Genomic DNA, 20,192 nt, shown 5'->3' on the forward strand with positions numbered 1-20,192 from the left:
AGGGAGGGGAGGGTAGGGGGAGGGTTAGGTTACTTCGGTCTGGTGTCAGTTTATGATCCGGTGGCTATTCAGGGGCCGGCATTACATACCGATTCCCTTATAAGAACCCTTTGCATGTAAAACCCAGTAGTAAAGCCCAGTAGTATTGGCTGCAATGGCATCCACACAGCAGCCATCTTACAGTCTGCCAGAAAGTATGTTCTATTTTGAGTGGACGCTACATTATAATATCAGGTCACATGATATGCATCTAGCAGTCCCACTGTAAAACTATTTTAGGCGACATCATAGCCACATAGCTACTATAGAGGACGACGGTAACCACTGGTTAATCAATGTTACTGTTTTTAATTGTCCTGAAATGTTGAAAGTGTTGAATCACGGCAGAAACCTTGCTTGTACAACATACAATTGCTAAAGGTTAAAAAGTATTCATATACCAAAAAGACTTATTTTAATAATTATGTTAGGAGCTTTTTATGTGTTCTGCCCCACAGCCAATCTGATAGCTACTTACTATAGTCTATTGTAGTTAGAGTAATGAAATATGATATCTTATTGTTCGCTATGGGTTATAATTACTTCCACAAGTTTATAAAATTAAAATGATAGAATTGCAGATTGTTCCCTTGGCACCTAGGTTTCTGCTGTGAAAATATTGCCCAATTTTGGTGTCTCCAAAACTTTTTTTTACTTAAGCTGTGTTTAGTAGCCATGACCACTTGTTTTCTAACTGCCACCCTGAAGGTTAAGACTATTTATAGCCCTATATTGATATATATAATCACTGTAACCATTTTTCATTTCACATTTCAATTCGCCTTAAACTTTCCCAAATGCATTCAAACAACTGATGCACAGTCCTAAGTGAATAAAATAACAGTACACACTTAGAACTTTCCTTGGTTACATCCTTTACATGAAATGTCATAAGATTATCATGGACAGGAACCAAATTATCACACCACTTCACGGTAGTTTGGCCATTTACCATGGGTAACCCAAACATTTTTTTTTTGTAAAGGATGCTGATTCCAAAAACACCTCCAAAATATTTTTCCTGCTGCTTTAAATACTATGTCGGCTTTTTCTACCCAGTGACTTGCTGTACCAGACTTACCGACTCAGCATGGTGGGGAAGTGTGGGCCACTGGCAGCAGAAAACTCCTGCCAGGTAGCAGGAAAAGGTGACAGCCCAAGGGAGAGGTAAAAGGCATTTTTTGTTTTGGCACACACAGGACAATTAGAATTGAGAGGGGAAAGCGAGGCTTTGCACACCAGGCCCCATTTTGAAATATTGAAACTTTATTGTACTTCCCGTATTTACGTTTTTGGCTTCTCCTACTGGTCTTGCGGTAGTAAAATAAACAGTGGGGGGGGTTTAAAATTTCCACAGGGATTAAAGGGCAGCATTCATTAATGGGCACACTAGGTTTATGCCTAAGTGTCCCAGGAGGAGAAAAAAACACATATATAACTCGTGAATCTAATTATTCTGTATTGGTTTGATTTAGAGCTCCACTGGGTGTACCAATGATGTAATCTCGCCCATGACGAGGTATAAATAAGAGCAGAAAAGATTAGGAAGAACAGGGAAATAGTAAGAACAGAAATGACTTAGTGTCTGATTCAGCTTGGATCGCAGTTGCTAACTTGTGTGCAATTCTGTAGGCAGGTCTTAGGTGAGTATATGCAAATGCTGCCGTCGCACGGCTAACACACACATGCCCTCTGTCCACGCTCACATTCATAACACCGCCCAAACCAGGCCAAACATCGGACACATCGAAAGACTTCGAACCCACACCCAGCATTGCGGCAGGTCCGACCTTACTCACAAATTGCTAACTTTCCAGGTCACGTGGAAAGCTCAGGCTAATTTATGCACGCCCATGCAACGGCGTTCAAACGCACAGGTACGCCTGTATGACCACGACCGACCGTCACCACCCACAAACGCTCTCTGCCTGTCAATCAATCTGCTAATGCCCTGTGTGGAGTCCGTGGTGTCTTTGCATTCGCAATGTTGAATTCGCGCATGCGCAGTACGCAGAAATCGACCGATTGCATATGCATTAGCAACTGTTATCCAAGCTGAATGGATAACGGAACCAGTCACTGTTTCTTTATTGTATTGTCTTTGTTCTGTTTTCCATTATGTTATTTGGGGTCTATTTACTAAGCCTTGGATGGAGATAAATAGTAAATAGACCCCAAACTGCCTACAATGGGGGATGTGTCAATGCCAGCATTCTCTTACATTTGAAATATTATATTTCCAGATTTTTTTTTTTTTGGGTGGTCTGTGAAATTTCTGAGCAGGGAACTTACAATGGAGCATAGTTAGGTGCAAGAGACACCTTTTTATTATTGTAAATTACCTTTATAGGCCCAAATATATCAGGCTCTGGTCCAGGAGCGGTTCTGGCACTATAGCCGCTAGATTTAAAGCAGCAATTAGTTTTAAGGCAAAAACAACCTGGTCTTGCCTTAAAACTAATAGATGCTTTAAATTTATCATTGGGACCAACATATCGTAGCCTATTACATTTGGGTCATAGTCTCATTTACTAAAATGTGCATGCATTACTGTGTTCATAGAATTAGTACCTGGCATACCTTAGATTTTAATCAGTTGGCATGAAATATACCTTGCATTCATTAATAGACCTTATTGTGAGGGAGATATTTCATTACTTTGAGAGTGGAGAAGTTACCCATAGCGCCAATCCGCTTCTAATTGTCATTTAATTGTCTGTGTTAAATAAATGACAGAAGCTTGTTGCTATGTTCAACTTCTACACTTTTATCTCTCTTGAAAGTGTGATCCATATCCACCTATATCAATACATAGCCCTTAAAGCACCATGAAATACTAAAGGGCTGCCAAAATTATTGTTAGTAATTTCTGTTTAGAATTGAAGCTCTTTGGTTGATGCTCCAGTCTCATCTGCAATGATTCAATATCACAGGAGAATAAATGTTCCTGCTTTTAATGTGTTTGCTGCATTTACCACAATTATAAGCTGGTGTACAGAGGCCATGATATAGGGCAGGGATGGGGAACCTCAGGACCGTAGGCCGTATAAGGCCCTCGGAGTCATTAGGTCTGGCCCTCTGAGCTTTTTTCTGCTAGCCTCATCTGGCTAGCAGGTTGCCCAAAATGGCACCCTGCGGCCAGAAACTATGCAGCAGTGCCACCTCCTTAAGACCTTTTTGACGGTCACCCCGCTGCCCTTACAGCTCCCCGGTGCATCCTGTGGATGCTCCGGGCATTGCTGTAATCACTGGCGATTGTGGCCCCGCCCCATGTGACATCACATGGAGGGAGCGGGGCCTTCAACGGGGCCGTGAATGATGTTATATATATCAAAATGGCCCTCAGCAGAAAAAAGGTTCTCCACCCTGGATATAGGGAGACAGGAATGCTCCTGCTTATCGTCCACCTTCTCCAGCTGCTGTTACTACAGAAACTAGGATCACAATATGGGAGGAAAGCCAAAAAAAAAATACAAACCACCATTCTCTATTCAACCGCATACAAAGATAATCAGCCACTCTTGTCCTTGGGCTGATATCTTACTGTTCTCCCCCTAGTTTCTTATCTAATGTTTGTACATTCCGATGTTTTCACTCCCTGCAGCTCTACGTAAATCTAGACAATGCTAATAGTGTGAAAATATTAGCATGTCGCAAACCACAGTCAGCCTCATTCGATAAGACAGACGTGCCACAAACTACTAGAGGTGCATCCGCTGTACAGCAGATGTGTAGAAAGCTCTGGTTTTAGGTATCTGGCATCTGAGGGACCATTGTACTAAGGGTCTAGGTCAGTGGTACCCAAACTTTTTGGAATTGCAGTGCCCTAGTGTATCAGTATTGTTTTCACGGCACCCCTAAGCCAAAAGTTTGTTATTGAGAAACTCAGAAAAAAATGCAGGACGCCGACTAACAAGGTGTCTGTTCCTTGCACATTTTGTTTCAAACGGCTTATGTGTCCATATGGGATTACATCACAGGGCGATCGCTGTCCTTTAGGGTGCTGCCGGATAAAGCTTGACGAGTTGTCTCAAGTCTGTTATCATAGGCTTTGGGGTCATTTACTGACCTTTGCAAGCCTCGTCAGGGTAACTTCAGCTATGGCGCTTTCAGCTGACATTTCGTCACAGGGCTTCAGAGTCATGCGCTCAGGGATTCCCTTCTTGAATTGGAGGGACAGTTTAGCAAGCTGAACCTGTGTGAGGGGCCGAGCACGACGGTGCTCGGGTGACCTTTCCAGTTTCGGCATGGCCATGTTGGCTCGATGTAGCCTTTTCGCTCTCTGCTGCGACTACGCATTCAATGCTGAGTTGTTCCGTACATAATCTTTGGTTTTGTGAGGCCGTTCTCTTTCAACCAGTCCTGGATTCTATTATTCCCCACCAGTCAGTAAAGCACTTATCTGCCAGTGGCTTTCCCTAACAACGGAGTCCCCATTTCCAGGTTTTTGCTTTTCTTTTTCGTGGTGGGGTGTCCTTTTAGAGGTCAGTCTCCCACAAGCCGATTCGTCCCCGGCAGGGGTTCAGTTTCCGGGGGGGGGTAGTTTGTTTTTTTCTAGGACCACTCCACGTTGCAAGGACCAAGGCTAAAAAAAAACTAACAAAAAAAATAAAAACCCTAACACCTACCAGTGTGTAGCTCTCTCTCTCTACCCAGTTCACTGGCAAGTAGTAGGACGGTTGCTCCAGTTCAGAGACCTTTCAGTGAGGTCTTCAGACCGCAGGGTGCAAGGCATCATTTGCAAATGGTTCCATTGTGGACTTCAGAGGTCCGCCTACAAGGCGTTGTTTTGTTCGACATCACTCTTCCCCGGGAGGCGATGACCACGATGGCTTTGACCCATGCTGTCATTCCACTCCTCTCAGCCGGCATGTTTATGCTCCAGTTCCATAGCGGGTACGAAAACTGGGGTTCTATCTTCTTCCTAGTCCGAATACCGAACGGCTCATTCTGGCCGTTCTTGTCTCTTCGTACTTTGAGCCCCAGGGGGTGGGTAGTTCAATTCACATGAACTCCCTCTGATCAGGAATCCACAGCGCGGAAGCCCACAACTCCTCACTAGACGTTTGGAACGCGTGTCTTCAGGTTCCGTTTTGGGCAGGTCATTATATTTCAGTGGGTAATCTACTATTCCAGGCTATGCCATTCAGTGGAGCCTCGGCTCTATGCGTTTGCAACACTATACAGTCAGTGCTGCCGCGCATAGGGCCCGATTCAGAGACTAGTGATGTAATTAGTGGACTTTCTGCTCTATTAGAGCAGGAAGTCCACTCGGGCTTGCGGCAGCTAGACCCTACCCCAGGGTCTCGTCGCAAGCCCGATGGTTGTGATAATCGCGACGGTCTCCAGCCCGCTCGCAGAAGTTGTGTGTGGTCACCCACAGCTTTGCGAGCGGCCGAAAGTAAAAAAAAAAAAAAACGCCCAGATTCATAGTTAGTCCCTCTTCGGAGGTTCTGCTTGTGAAAGATACCTCGGCTTCACAGTTATCAACCTTCCTAGGGGGTCTATTTACTAAGCAGTGTTAGGAGACAAAGTGAAAGAAGATAAGGTACCAGCCACTCAGCTCCCAACTGTCATTTTTCAAACACAGTCTGTGACATGGCAGTTAGGAGCGGATTGGCTGGTACCTTATCTCATTTCACTTTGGGCCTGATTCAGACTTGGGAATAGAGTGAGATATCTCTCTCAACAGATCATCTTGGTGAAACCATGCTGCACTGCAGGTGGGGCAGATTTAATATGTGCAGAGTGATTTAGATTTGGGAGGAGTGTTTCCAAACTGACATCTAAATTGTAGAGTAATAATAAAGCTGTGCAGTATTTGTGGGCTACATGCAAAATTAGCCAGTATTTACCCAACATGTTAAAAAATGTATGTATTTACACCCCTTGGATTACAATATGGATTGTTCAGGTTCACAGTTGAGAGAGATATCTCACTCTATTCCCAACTCTGAATCAGGCCCTTTGTCTCCTAACACTACTTAGTAAATAGACCACTAGGTCGCGTGTTTTAAGTACTTTTGGATCAAGGCTCTAACCTGATTTGCAAAACCTCTCTGGTTTCCTTGTCTGCGCCTTCAGTTCTGGGGGTGGCCTCTGACACCTCTCTCCAGCTGTGTTTTCTGGCGGTGGACATTGAATGCACCCTACCAATTTTGGTGAAAGGTTTGGCCGGTGTTTCATCCGTCGACCTTGTGGAACATGCAATTGTGGGGCATGTAGGTCTCCACTTCAGGACCATACCATGAACCAGTTTCTACTGACTGAAGTCCCTGTGGGTAATTCTCCAAACTGGAAAGGGTTGCTCGACTTTCCTCTCGTCTCGGTTACTCAGGGCCTTTGATACGTTTTCGAGGCTCCACAGTTTTGTATGTGATCCAGGTATCCGCTGGCTTCTGCAGTGGATGCCTTGACTGTTTTGTGGAAATTTTATCTAGAGCATCCATTTCGCTGACCCCACTGTTCCCTCGGGCTTCCAGATGTGTGGAGGCTTCCAGAGTGGGGGTACTCCTACTGCCTCCAGACTGGCTACGCTGGTCATGGTACGGGGATATTCGCATAAGGTCGATAGGTCCCAGGTAGCGTCTTCCACTTCGACCAGACCTGTGGTAACAAGGTCCGTTTTGTTCAGCATAGGGACCTTCCTCGGTTGGTTTCCACGACCTGGCTTTTATGACCAAGCATTGGAAAGCTGAATGATTTTGTTTTTATCTCTCGGTGGTTGTTACAATGCTGCACGCCTAGACACTGTTTCCATCTTACCTCCGTGATGGAGATTTTACCTCTGGAGGTGTAACCATTACCAGATTTCGCGCCTCATGTTTTCTTTGCCTTCCTCTTGGTGGGTTGTGGAGGCCAATTGACAACTTCGTTTTGTGACTATACAGGCTTCGGCCCTGTCATGTTCTTTCCAGTGCCTTTTGGCTTTTCTTCTGAAGATCCAAACAGTTTTTACAAGGTGGGGCTACATCTTCAGCCACCACTTTGCCAGCATGTGGAGCCGTGGAATCTTCATCTCGTCCTATCAGGCTCTCATATAGGCTCCATAGGAGTTGTTGCATTCAGTGAATCTTCAGTTAGTCCCTTGAAAGCTGGTCTTCCTTATGACTATTGCCTTCCTTCTGCATAGTTCCGTATTTAGGGTTTGCAAGCCACTTTTTCTTGTCTTCTATTGAGATTGTGTGGTTCTCCGTACAAGTTTTTCGTTCCAGCCGACACTTGTTTCGGCCTCGTACTTACACCAGGATCTTGTCCTTCCGGTGCTTCCTCCTTTGGCGATTTTCAAGATCTGGGATGCTCTGGCTCTGCTATTGGTGCTGAGCTCTGCAGTTTTCATGGGATATGTCTTCCTTGGTACGCCACACTGTTCTTTGAGACATGCGTGAACATGGTTGGCCGGCTACTCAGCAGACCCTTGCTCGTTGGATCTGCTCATCATCACTCATGCCTCTTCTGGTGCGGGGTGACCGTCACCAGACTAGGTGTCAACGCCTTCCACTAGGGCGGCGGCGATCTTGTGGGCAGCGTGACGTGGGGCTTCAGCAGCAGAGGTCTGACTTGCGGCTATCTGGTCCCCTGTCCACATGTTTGATAATTTTTTTTCTACGTTTCGGGTTTTTTGCCTCTGGTGGCACCCAGTTTTCCGGTCAGGCTGCCTGAGCATTCCCTCCCCTAAGGGCAGCTTTTGAACGTCCCATGGTCCAGTGTTCCCCAGCCTTGCTGCAAGAGAAAATAGGATTTTTGGTCAATTTACCGTTGAATCCTTTTCTCTTAAGCAGACTGGAGAACACTGCGATCCCTCCCTCACGCTCAGTCGTGCGAGGTGTTTGGTTCTTGACCAGTCTTTTCCCTACTGGATTGTTTGGTTGTTCTAAACAGTTTCACTCCTCTCCGGACTCTTTTAAAGAACTACTGGAATTGTGGGATTGCAGGGGGGAGGAGCATAGGTTTTAAAGCTACAGTTTAATTTAAGTGCCATCTCCAGCCCCAACCTACAATCCCATTGTCCAGTGTTCCCCAGCCTATTTTCCTCCTAGGGAAACTATTACGTTTGTAATGTTCCTGTTACAGTATATGATCTATAGTTACTCAGTACTGTTGCAGTATACGTTTTACCAGGGACACTGGCCTGGCATACATAAACACTTATATCAGCCCATTATTAGCAGTTTCTAAGTCAGTGATCCAGAGAATCGTGTAAAGTGACTCTTAACTTTCATATGTATTAAATGTGATTTTGTGGTTCTCAGACCATATGATCTGTTCAAGACTTCCTGTTTCATTTATTGGGAAAAAAAAGAAATCTATATTTTTAAAAGCTTTATCTTCATATACAGTATGGATCTAAGTTGTATGAGGACAGGTGCAGATTATTTTATGGACTGTGCATGCAATTTGGGATTTTAGTATAACGGTTTAAGCGGGTTGAACATGTCCAGCTTCGAGTAACTCCATTTAGGTGGTATTCCCTTCTGTCTAGCATGCACATAAGGGTCTGTACCGGGAGAACCCCTCTGTTACTGCGTAGGCTGCGTATCTGTAACCACGGTGACAATTCCTAACTGTGTCGGGGTGTTGTGTAGAAGCTCCACTAGTTGGACAAGTGCGCCATTGCTAGCCAATCAGCTGCATTACCACACTCCTCCTATTTAGTTTTTTTCTTTTTGCATCAAATTGGTAGAGACCACTATTTGTATAATAAAAAATAAATGAAAACAATATACTATGACATTGCTGTGATTCTGCATATTCACTGATATAACACTAAAATTAAATACAAAACTCTACTAATGAAGGAAAGGGAAATTGAGTGGGGGAGGCATGAAGCAGAAAACATCCAGGATTCCCCTATTGGTTATAACCCAACTTTTGTACTTTTAGGGGAAAACCACATGAATGAATTGGCTTCTGCACACTTCTGTAATAGCCTAGACATGCTACAGAACACTTCAGCTAAAACACAATAATTACATCTGTGCTCCTATCAGGTTTTCATAACTTTAGAAGACTGTTCATTTCTGATTGCATGTTATTGTAAATTGCTATTACTCTCTCCCGGGCAGTTTTCCTGCATGTCTCCCAATTCTGCTGGCCTGGAGAGAGTACCACTTGCCACACAAAGGGCCTGATTCAGAGCCGCTCGTAAGCGGCCGCTCGTTCGCTCCGAGCGATGTTCGCACATCTGCGCATGCGTATGGGTCGTAATGCGCATGCGCCAACCAGTCAGTGCGATCGGAAATCGAGCGCTTGCTAAATAGCGAGTGCCTGCTAATTTGAGTGACAGGATGAGGCGTTTGTGGGTGGTAACAGGGGAAGGTGCTTGAAAACGGGGAGTGGTGATCCGAACGCAGGCGTGCCAAACGGTCAAAACGGGCGTTTTAAGGGTGTGCATAATTAACAAAGCAGCGTCATCGATCACTTGGTTGTTTCTTAGTCTGAACTGTTCGCATGATTGCGGTAGGATAAACCTACCACAAGCACTGCGAGCAGTTCAGATGCCTTTCGATGTACTCGATTAATCTAATAAATAGCGGAGATGGTGTATGATGCAAGCGGCCAGGGGGCGTCTTTACAAAATAGCGAGCGCATGTTTCGTTCGCTCGCTCGCTCAGACATAGAGGCATCAACAGACCGCAAAGAGCGAGCGCTCAATTTAAATAGCTGGCCCCTTTTTCTGAACGAGCGAGCGCAAATAGCGTCCGGCTCTGAATCCGGCCCAAAGTCCCCTCTCCCGGGCAAATGGTTAGCAGTTTTTGTTATCATACATATAAACAACAAATGTACACAGTTTAGTTAAGAGCCTAAAACACAAGTTCATTTTATATAAAAGAGCTACAGGCAGAATTGCTGTGTGTGTGTGTGTGTGTGTGTGTGTGTGTGTGTGTGTGTGTGTGTGTGTGTGTGTGTGTGTGTGTGTGTGTGTGTGTGTGTGTGTGTGTGTGTATATATATATATATATATATATATATATATATATATATAAAATCAGCAGTGGCTTATGTTAGAGAGTTTTGCATCTTAAACTACATAGCAAATGTGCGTTTTGCTGCCATGAATGCCCTCTTTTATGTCCAGTAACTTGTATTTTAGGGTTAATCATCTTTTTAAATCCTGAATGTGGCTTTTGGTACAGCTCGGGTTATAGATAATTACACGTTTATAATAACAAGACAACATATCGCAGTCTCTGACATTAATAATCAGTCATTTGCATTGACTTGATGCTAATAAACAGCTTGCGTCTGTACTTAGACTAGATTTGGTACTTTTTGTCAAACTTTTTGTATATATAAAAAAAAACTGAGCACAGCCCTATATGCTGTTTTGTTGTAGTGATGCGAAACCTCGGAAATCTGAAACTCATCTTGAACAGCCAAATCTTTGATGAAATGAAACTAGAGAGAGCCAACAGGAGGAGTTTGCGCATCACTGCCACGGACCTGGCTGACAATCGTGTCAAAATATTTCTTCTGCAGGTGAGAGCAAATCAGGATTTTATGTACTTCAATAAATCTAATTCTTCTCCTGGGTAAAGCGCCTGGAGCTATTCAATTAGATGCCTGCGATCAACTCCCCCAGCAGCCCCAAGGCAGGAGTTAACGCTAAATTCTGTTCACACCCTCTGTAGAAGAGACCGCATTATGCAACCCGCACCTAATTTAATCTACACCAAAGTCATTTTAGAAGCCATGATTATGTGACTACAATTGTGTAGAGCATTGGTTCCCAGACTCCGCCATTACAGTCCACGTTTTAAGGATATTCATGCTTGAACACAGGTGACTTAATTAGTACCTCAGTCAATTTGATTTAACAATCTGGACTCGAGCATGGATATCCTTAAAACCTGGACTGTAATGGTGGAGTCTGGGAACCTCTGGTGTAGGGAACTATTTACTCAAGGCTGAGTTATAATTGGAAAGAATATGGAAACAGTGGGCCCGATTAATCACGGATCGCAACAGCGTACGCAGATCTGTCGATGGTGCGTATTGCGCATGCCCCGCTGTGCGCGAGTTAGCATTTCGATTGTAACTGCGCGAGGGGCCACGGTCCAAAGTCATCGCAGATGGAGGGACGTGGCGTTAGCGTTTGGGGGCGGTGACAGGGGAGTGGTCGAAGAAACGCAGGCGTGCCTGTCCATTTGAATGCCGTTACATGGGCGTGCATAAATTAGCCACTGTGACGGCATATGCAGCGTGTGTACTCACTGCGTGTGACGAGGTTAGCAGTTTCTGAGTATGGTCAGGGCTGCTGTAATTGTGCGTATGGGGCCGATGTTACTCGATGTTCCCGATGTATATGCAGGACTGCAAGGTATTACGGATGTGAGAAAGTGGTAGTGGGTGTCTCTATGCTGGCTTTGCGATTGCAGTCATCAGCATATTTTCGCAGCAGACCTGCTTGCGTAATCTCAGCTGCAATAGCGATCTGTAGTGAATCAGGCCCAATGTATTCTAATTCTACATTAGTAAAGTGACCCGGTGTATGCAGAGTCACCTCCAGTCTGCTCCCCTCTCTTCTGCTGTGTGCCCCCCTTTCCCCACTCGGCTAATGCAAACAAGCATCATTAGATGATTTAGGGGTCTATTTACTAAGCCTTGGATGGAGATAAAGTATCAGCCAATCAGCTAACTGTCATGTCACAGGCTGTTTGAAAAATGACAGTTAGGAGCTGGTTAGTTGGTACTTTATCTCCGTTCACTTTATCCCCATCCAAGGTTTAGTAAATAGACCCCTCTGTCCTGTATTTTATCAATGCGTGTGTACAGTGGCACAGGAATATGCAGTCTTACCATGGCTTCAACTTGATACTGGCCTGTATGCCGGATTACTTGATGGAAAATTGGGCCATGACTGCAGTCTTGCTTCCTGGTACTCAGGATTAATGAGTCTTAATGGCACTTATCTGAGAACTGCATGAGAACTTGGATTTTCCTTACATCACCTTCTATTTAACAGGCGAGTGTAAAGGATGCCGGCAGGCTGTATGCAGCCATCCATCATCGGCTTACTGCGCTGAGAACATACAGGGCACCGAAGCGAGAGCAGAGCGGCCCGAGCACTGAAGCTGAGGCAGAATCACACTTACAGCTGCTGAACAGTGAAGATGAGGAAGATGAGGAAGATGATGAAATGCTGCTCTATCCCAGCAAGATCTCTGGTAAGATATGATAGAAAGATGACTGACACTAGAGCCACTCACTGTACTAGGCACGAGCAGTCATTGGAGAAAAGCAACTGGATGTCTATAGGACCAGAAACAAAGACACTTGCAGGCACTTTTCCTCCAGGTTAAGATAGAATGGGAAGTGATTCACAACCGAGGCTTTGTTGGTTGACAAACTTCAGTGTTGTACCGTGTGAGCCCTTGATAGAAGGTAGGGAAAGTGGGGTCGGTAATATAGGTTTTAGGTTTTATCCTTAAAGTTAGACTCCTCTTGTACAATTGTATGTCTCACTCAAAGTAAAAAGAAGTATGATGTTAGACCACTGGTATAGTGTGACAACACTATATATTACGCCAGGGCTTGACAAATTTTTGTAAAACCTAGGAGCCAGGATGAAAGTGTAGGAGCCAGACCCCCCTTTCCCCAGGGCAGCATTACTGAGCACTTACGCCCCAGGCAACAAACTCCCATGGCCATACCACTGATGGGGTACCCCAGGTAAACCACCCTCCCACAGCCACATTATTGAGCAGCTAACCCGCCTCTCCAGGCAACCAACCCCCAGAAAGACCATCCCTCCGCAGCCAAAAAACCCCGGGCAAGCAAAGCTACCGCCGGCAGTGGCCGAACTAGAAAGTGGTGGGCCCAGATGCAAGAATATGCTTTGGGCACCCTTATGTAGTGCCCCCAGTAGTAGTCCACACTATGCATTGCCCTTAGTAGCACCCCCCTATACAGTGCCCTAGTAACACCCCCCCCTTCTTTATACAGTGCCCCCAGTAGCGGCCACCCCCTCTATGCAGTGCCACCAGTAGTGGTACCCTTATGTAGTGCCCCTTTAATCAGTTCCCCCAGAAGTGGTCCCCCCTATGCATTGCCCACAGTAGTAGTCCCCCCAACAGTAGTCCCCCTTATGCAGTGACCCCAGTAGTAGTCCCCACTATGCATTGCCCCTAGTAGTAGTACCCCCAATAGCAGTCCCCCTTATGCAGTGACCCCAGTGGTAGTCTCCACTATGCATTGCCCCTAGTAGCGGTCCCACCCTGTACATTGCCTCAGTAGCGGCCACCCCCACCTATGCAGTGCCCCCACAGTAGCGGCCACCCAAACTATGCAGTGCCCCCACAAGCAGCCACCCCCCCCCCCCCATGCAGTGCCCCTTAAAAAAAAATTAGAAAACGCAACTTACCTGATCCACACTCCTGCCGACGACCTCCGCTGTCTGCTCCTCCTGGCCGCTCTGCACTATGGGAGAGATATCATGACGTCTCTCCCAACCTGCTGTGGGGTGAGCCGAAAGGCGGAGCTCTTGAGTGTGCTCCAGCCGGCTCACTCCGTGGAGTTATATGGGAAAGACTCATCGGCTGCCGCTGGCGGCTGTGTGTTTGTTACTCTGTAGTGTGGACCGTGCTTGCGGTCTGCACTACCGGGCCCGGGGGCTGCTGAAAATCTGGTCGCCAGGCAACCAAATCTGGTCTCCATGGCGACTTGGCCCCCGGGTTTTGTCGAGCCCTGTATTACGCAGATGTGATAAAACTTTGTTGTGGCTTGTACAAAAAGTTTGGCACTGTGGGCCTGATTCAGAGCCGGACGCTCTGACAGAGCGCTCGCTCTGAATCAGGGCCGGCCTTCTGTTTTTTTAGAGCGGCCTCCTGGTCGCTCGCATAGCTGTGGGTGACCACCTACTGCTATAGCGAGCGGCCAGGAAGATGGTCGCGATGGTCTTGACCATCGGGCTTGCGACGAGACCCTTGTGGTAGGGTCTCATTTACGCAAGCCCTAGAGTGCTTTCGGCTCAAACAGAGCCGAAAGCACTCCCACTGACATCTCTTGTGATGTCAGTGGGGCCGGCCCCAGACGGTCTGGGCAGCCACTCCCCCGGCCGGCCCGCCAAAGGGGGCGTGCTGTTACTCAACATCGACAGCACGCCCCCTTTGGTACGAGACCCGGAGTGACGGCTTGCCCGTCCCTATCCGGGTCTCACGCATGCACACGACGGATGCGCACTGGGCCACCATGCATGCGCACTGGGCCACCATCGACCTGCGCTCGCGAGCGGGTCTGAATCAGGCCCTGTGTCTTTCTAGTTTTGCTTTAGGATTTTATTCCCGCTCCTCCTCGCGGTACTCTTCTAGCTCAGGAAGAGTCTTAAGGGCCTGATTCAGAGCCGGACGCTATTTGCGCTCGCTTGTTCAGAAAAAGGGGCTGGATATTTAAATAGAGTGCTCGCTCTTTGCGGTCTGTTGAGGCCTCTATGTCTGAACGAGCGAACGAAACATGTGCTCGCTATTTTTAAAAAAACGCCCCCTGGCCGCTCGCATCCTACGTCATCTCCGCTATTTATTAGATTAATCGAGTACATCGAAAGGCGTATGAACTGCTCGCAGTGCTTGTGGTTGGATTTTCCTACCGCAATCATGCGAGCAGTTCAGGCTAAAAGACAACCAAGTGACGTGGTCGATGACGCTGCTTTGTTAATTATGCACACCCTTAAAACGCCCGTTTTGACCATTTGGCAGCGTGCGTTCGGATCTCCACTCCCCGTTTTCAAGCACCTTCCCCTGTTACCACCCACAAACGCCTCATCCTGTCACTCAAATTAGCAGGCATTCGCTATTTTGCGAGCACACAATTTCCGACTGCAATGACTGGTTGGCGCATGCGTATTACAACCCATACGCATGCGCAGTTGTGCAAACATCGCTCGGAGCGAACGAGCGGCCGCTTACGAGCGGCTCTGAATCAGGCCCTAAGTCTTCTTACATCATTGCATGTTTCCGATGTCCCCAAATATCTTGCATAATACTGTGATGGTCATTCCAAAACCTTTCATGTTGCTTAATTTTTGTGTATGTTTGGATTCAACTTAATATCAACAATGCCTAGAATCTAATTCAATTTCCTCACTAACTCTCTGAAAGTAGATTCTAGGCATTGTTGATATTAAGTTGAATCTATTCTTCCATCCACCAGACATAATACTCTGTGCCACTGGCTGTCGCACAGCCTCAAAGCATAATAAATGCGTAAAGGGGCCTATCCATTAGCAGATAAATTGAACAATAGAACGATATAGCGTTCAATTTATCTGCTATGGATAGGCCCTGAACGATCACAGATGCGCACTCCCACGGCCGATAAATTGAATCTTTCATCTCTCCAACATGTTGGTCAATTATCGCATATCGCTGACAGATATTAGAAATATCTGGCAGTTTATATGCGGTAAACAACAAACGATGAAAGATAATAGCAGCAGTTACAGAGCGCTACAGAGAAAAAAATCCACTCCCTGAATGATGTCATGCGATATCGTTCATCGTTCGTCTTTTGCCGAAATCCGTCATGTACATGACAGATATCGTTCAGCACAGCCACAGAAATTTTCAATAGATAGCAGATGTTTTTCTAAAAGATGAAAGACAAAAGATAATAGATAGGCCCCTTAACAGTCGGGCCCCTTTTTCATTGTAATGTTTTATCTGTTTTTTGTCCAAATGTATCTTTTGTGGTTACATTTTTTTACATCAATCCGCAGCACTTGCGTCACTGTAACGTTTCTGACTTGTATAAGTATGGGTATGATAAGGGCTATACTATTCTCTGCTTTAGCACTGAGGGCCTGATTCATTACCGATCGCAACTGCAATTACGCACGCAATCGGCTGATTCTACACATGTGTATGCATTGCAGTGCGCGAACACGCCACTGCGACCGGGACTGCGATCGCAGTGACTACGCAGAGCCATTGCAGAGTGATTGACAGGAAGCACTGTTTGGGGGTTGGTGATGGGAGGGGGGGGTGGTTGGCGAAACACAGGGCCGCCAGTGCGTTTGAACGCTGTTACAAGGGTGTGCAGAAATTATCCATTGCGATGACCTACGCAGCTTGGGCTTTCACTGCATGCGATGAAGTTAGCCATTCCTGAGTAAGGTCAGACCTTGTGCAAGTGTGCGTGAGGCTCCGATGGTACTCATTGTTAACGTTGGTAAGTATTATAGATGTTTGTAAGGTTAAAGGGGCGTCCTTATGTTAGGCTGCGTACGGCATTGCAATTGCAATCATTAGCATATCTTCGCAGTGAGACTGCGTGCGTAATTATTATTACATTATTAAACAGTATATTACATGATACAAATGATGTTCCTTTACTCTTTGATAAAGTAATGTGTACAAGTATCTTAATGTGATGTGTGATATGTGAGGGAGGGTGTGTGTTTGTGTGAGGGTGTTTGGGCGGATGTATGGATATAGAATAATTTTTTGTATGAGCACACATACACACTTCCTCCATTTTGTTTCTCACAAAATGCCATAGCCAGTTTAAAAATGCATCTCTATTCTCTATTAAACTATAGTTACCATAAATCCCCAAATAACTGTTTGCTTTCTCACTTCCACCCTGCTAACACATGTATTTCCTCTTATGCAAATGCAATGGTTTTACAAACTGTTGTTGACCAGGACTATGCACATCTTTTTAGCTGTACCAGGTCGGCAGTGCGCCCTATGCCGGTCCCGTCCCCCTGAGTGCATGACCTCATGCAGAGGAGGCAGGCTCGTTAGCACCAGGAAGTATCTCACTGCCTAGAGCATCCTGAGGAAACTCCAAGTGGCTGTACAGGCTGCAGGGTCAGTTGCTACACTGCAACAGCAATGACAAGATAAAAGGTTCATATTTATAAGTTATAGAGAATTTTTGTAACCAAAATCACTAGATCCCTAATAGTAATGTAGGGGGTAGGTAATTAGAAAACTTGTAGTTTTACAGTAAATGAAGAGACACAGGACTGTATTCAATTGTTCTAGTGCTCCTGATCTCCTGTCTAAAGCGATGGGAGATGGCGGGAGGCTATTCAATTAATGCCAATGATCGCGCCCATAGAGGTCGGGTTTAGCTGCACCATTGAATACAAGTATAGCTGAGGAAAGGTGTATCAGTCCATACCCTGCACTCATTATAGATGTGCCACTATACTTGTCATTTATTAAGGCTCTGCCTCCGTGACTTAACATATATTTAATTACACTGTAATAAATGTAAGTCTTAATTCCGTTTCAGATCACCACCAGTGGATCCGGAGACAGCCTGTCCTGTACTCCTGACAATCAGCCTGCCTTCAAAGTACTTCTCAGCCTTGCGTCTTAGTACAGTAACACAGCAGAGCAGTAGTGGACGGCTTTAACCACATGTACCTTTTACCAGAACGACAATATCAAACTGGAAATATGGAGAGCGGGAAAACACTTTCATGCAAGTTTTCTGTGGACTGAAATCATGAACGAGAACAAGAAAATAAATATGCAATAAGTATTGTAGTAACAGCAGTCTAAATGTGGGCAAGCTGCATACTGCTGCACCACACCTGTACGTTTTTCCAGATTAACTCAATGAGACTGATCGTACATTAGGAGGACTTTACAAATATACCTCGAGAACAATTCTTTTGAGTTTACCTGACTGTGCAGTGGATCCTAAAATGAGTATACCCATTGCCAACTGGTTTCTTCCCAATTTTTTTTTTTTTTTAAATATAATTTTCCTCTCAATAATTGGCGCCAAGTGTGATCACGCGCCGATGTCAGGAATTTGTTGCACCTGCATCGTATGAATTCTAAAGGGTAGAGATACATCAAACAAGGATTGTGCATCATATTGATGGCTAGATCCAGTTTACTTTTTTATAAGAACTGTGATGTTTTCTTATTTTGTGATGTTAATATATTAAAATATATTTGGCACAATTTATTATTTGGTCACAATGGCTAAGAGTAATTGAAGGTTTGAGGGCTAATTTTTTGGCTAAAATGTAAACTATATATAAATATCTAATCTAATGTGTATTTAAAATTGTTGAATAATATATATTTCTATTTTATTAAAGGTTGTTATATGGTAGTGTAATATAAATAAAGAGTTCATCTATTTATCAGAGTTTGCTTGGCATGCTTCTACATGTACATATTCTGCTTATTTGTAAACTGAATTTCACGTGACTTATTTTCCTACAATCCCTTCCAATTTTATTTAATTCTAATGTAAACCCCCTTCTACCACTAAAGGGTCACCAGGTTACTAACACCCATATATTCTACTGTACCCACCCTTAACCTCTCTTTAAGTGGTGTACCTTCCTCCACCCAAGTATCAGTATATAGTGTGGGCCTACTTGGGAAAGCCCTAACACAATGTAATATAGGTATGTGGAAATAGACTCAACATATATGTATATTTTCAACACCTTTGACACCACTTATGGGGTACGGTTCCTCGGATGCTAAAGCTTGAATTTTATTGTTACAGATCATCAGATTCCACAACAATAACTTCCGTAGCAACTGGTTTTATGTCATAACAAATTAACATTTATTGTTAATATATAGTTATTAATAACCGAGAATTACAGCTACTTTAGATATAACCTATCTTATATAATGATTATTCTCCGTTTTACAAAATTATTCCTTACACCTGTAACTATATCATGTCAAATAAGAATATATTACAATTTATAGGATTCGTAGCACTGGTACCAGAAGAACACGTAACTACTACAGCTGTATTTATACATGCATATATAGTTTTACTCACTTTAAAAAGTGTTCTAGTTCACAAGTCCTGTATCTCCAATCAATATAGAGCTATATATTAAGTATGGGTCCTGAAGGTTCTGACTGAAGAGGTCTCTCCGGACGAATCCTTTGGTAATTGTAATAACTGACCATTAGCTTGTACACATACGGAGAGCAAGTACTATACTGCAGTGCTTCTTATGGCAGTTAGGGCGGAATTCAATTGTTCACTCCGTCCGGATCTCCCATTTAAAGTGACAGGAGATAGCGGGCCACTATTCAATTGCTGCCATTTTTCGCGCTGATTGCACCCAAAGTGGTCGGGTTTAGCCGCGTAAAGCAGCTACCCGCGACGAAAATGCTGGACGCGACCGCAAAAAGTGATGTTTGGGCGTCCAAACAGGTCACTTTTCGCACATTTCAGCCCGCACACCGCTGGGGCTGCAAGCTGAAATGGAGCGCTGGCAGCTGATCGCGCCCGACAGGAGCAACAATTGAATAGCTCAGTCGGGCGCGAGGGGGGGGGGGGTAGAAACAATTGAATTCCGACCTTAGTATTGAGTGCACTACATTGCAGGAGTTCTCTTCACTCTACCAACTATCAGTCCCCTCTAATTGTCTTCTGATCAGGCACTACCATTGTCACGCCCCTTCCCCAGCTCATTACTCCGGAGCTGTAGGTAGACAAGTATGCCTGACACTGTGGTATTTGTCTATGTGAGTGTTTTGCATAATACTCAGTTAGCAGGGCGCTGCTGCTAACTTATCCACCAGGAGCCTCGCTCTCTCAGCTTCCCATCATGCCCTCTGATGACTGCTGCTGCTGGGCTGTCCTTTAGGGAACTGCCTCTGACTGTTCTGCCTCCTATACTGCACACATGCCCCCTCACAGCCTTTCTCCTAGCACCACCAGCAACCAGGCAGCTTCACCTTCACTCCGGCTCTCCCTGCGCTGCTCAGCCTGGGAGGGTTGCTGGCCACGCCCCCTCTCCTTGTACACGGGCTGACAGCGGTATGGTGAGCGCTGCTCTGCCGCCCCGGCCGCTGCCTCTCAGGTAGGGAGAGTTCCCATGCCCACTGGTCTCCTCCTGCGGCACCTCCCTCTCCGGCTCTGCCCCCCTGTGCCCCGACAGCTCATCGCCGCTCACTGGCTGCCCGGGTCACAGGAGGGCAGGCACTGGAGGGAGGGATCAGCAGACTAACTCCCAGTCTGCTGGCAGCTCCTTTTTATATGTCTCTCTGTCCCTGCCCCTCTTTTCCTGACCGGAACCCAACCACTCACCGCCATATCACTCCACCCACTTCTTCTCCAGTGCATGTGCATGCATACACTGTGCACATCCTCACCACAGGGAAAAAAAAGTACCACATAAATTTATATGTAAATACATTAAATATATATATA

At 45.4% G+C, this 20,192-nt stretch overlaps 1 protein-coding gene across 3 annotated transcripts in view; it reads left to right on the forward strand.

Moving 5' to 3' along the window:
* RANBP3L (RAN binding protein 3 like) overlaps nucleotides 1-18,142 on the forward strand; it is a 53,932-nt gene extending 35,790 nt beyond the window's left edge. Inside the window, exons 13-16 of one of the 3 annotated variants that reach the window (XR_015869854.1) lie at nucleotides 10,375-10,517; nucleotides 12,004-12,205; nucleotides 16,699-16,885; nucleotides 17,277-18,142. Coding sequence is in view for 2 of the 3 variants with exons in the window: in XM_088447776.1 (XP_088303902.1) it covers nucleotides 10,375-10,517; nucleotides 12,004-12,205; nucleotides 17,277-17,320 (389 nt within the window). In the remaining variant the exon portion in view is untranslated. Of the gene's footprint in view, nucleotides 1-1,098; nucleotides 1,207-10,374; nucleotides 10,518-12,003; nucleotides 12,206-16,698; nucleotides 16,886-17,276 lie in introns of those variants that run through there. The other 2 variants (XM_088447776.1, XM_088447777.1) reach the window with 2 other exon arrangements.
* The last annotated feature ends 2,050 nt before the right edge of the window (nucleotides 18,143-20,192 follow it).

The sequence above is a fragment of the Taudactylus pleione genome, unplaced genomic scaffold (assembly GCF_031769625.1).
Source record: "Taudactylus pleione unplaced genomic scaffold, aTauple2 ptg000438l, whole genome shotgun sequence".
In the NCBI taxonomy this organism is placed as follows: Eukaryota; Metazoa; Chordata; class Amphibia; order Anura; family Myobatrachidae; genus Taudactylus; species Taudactylus pleione.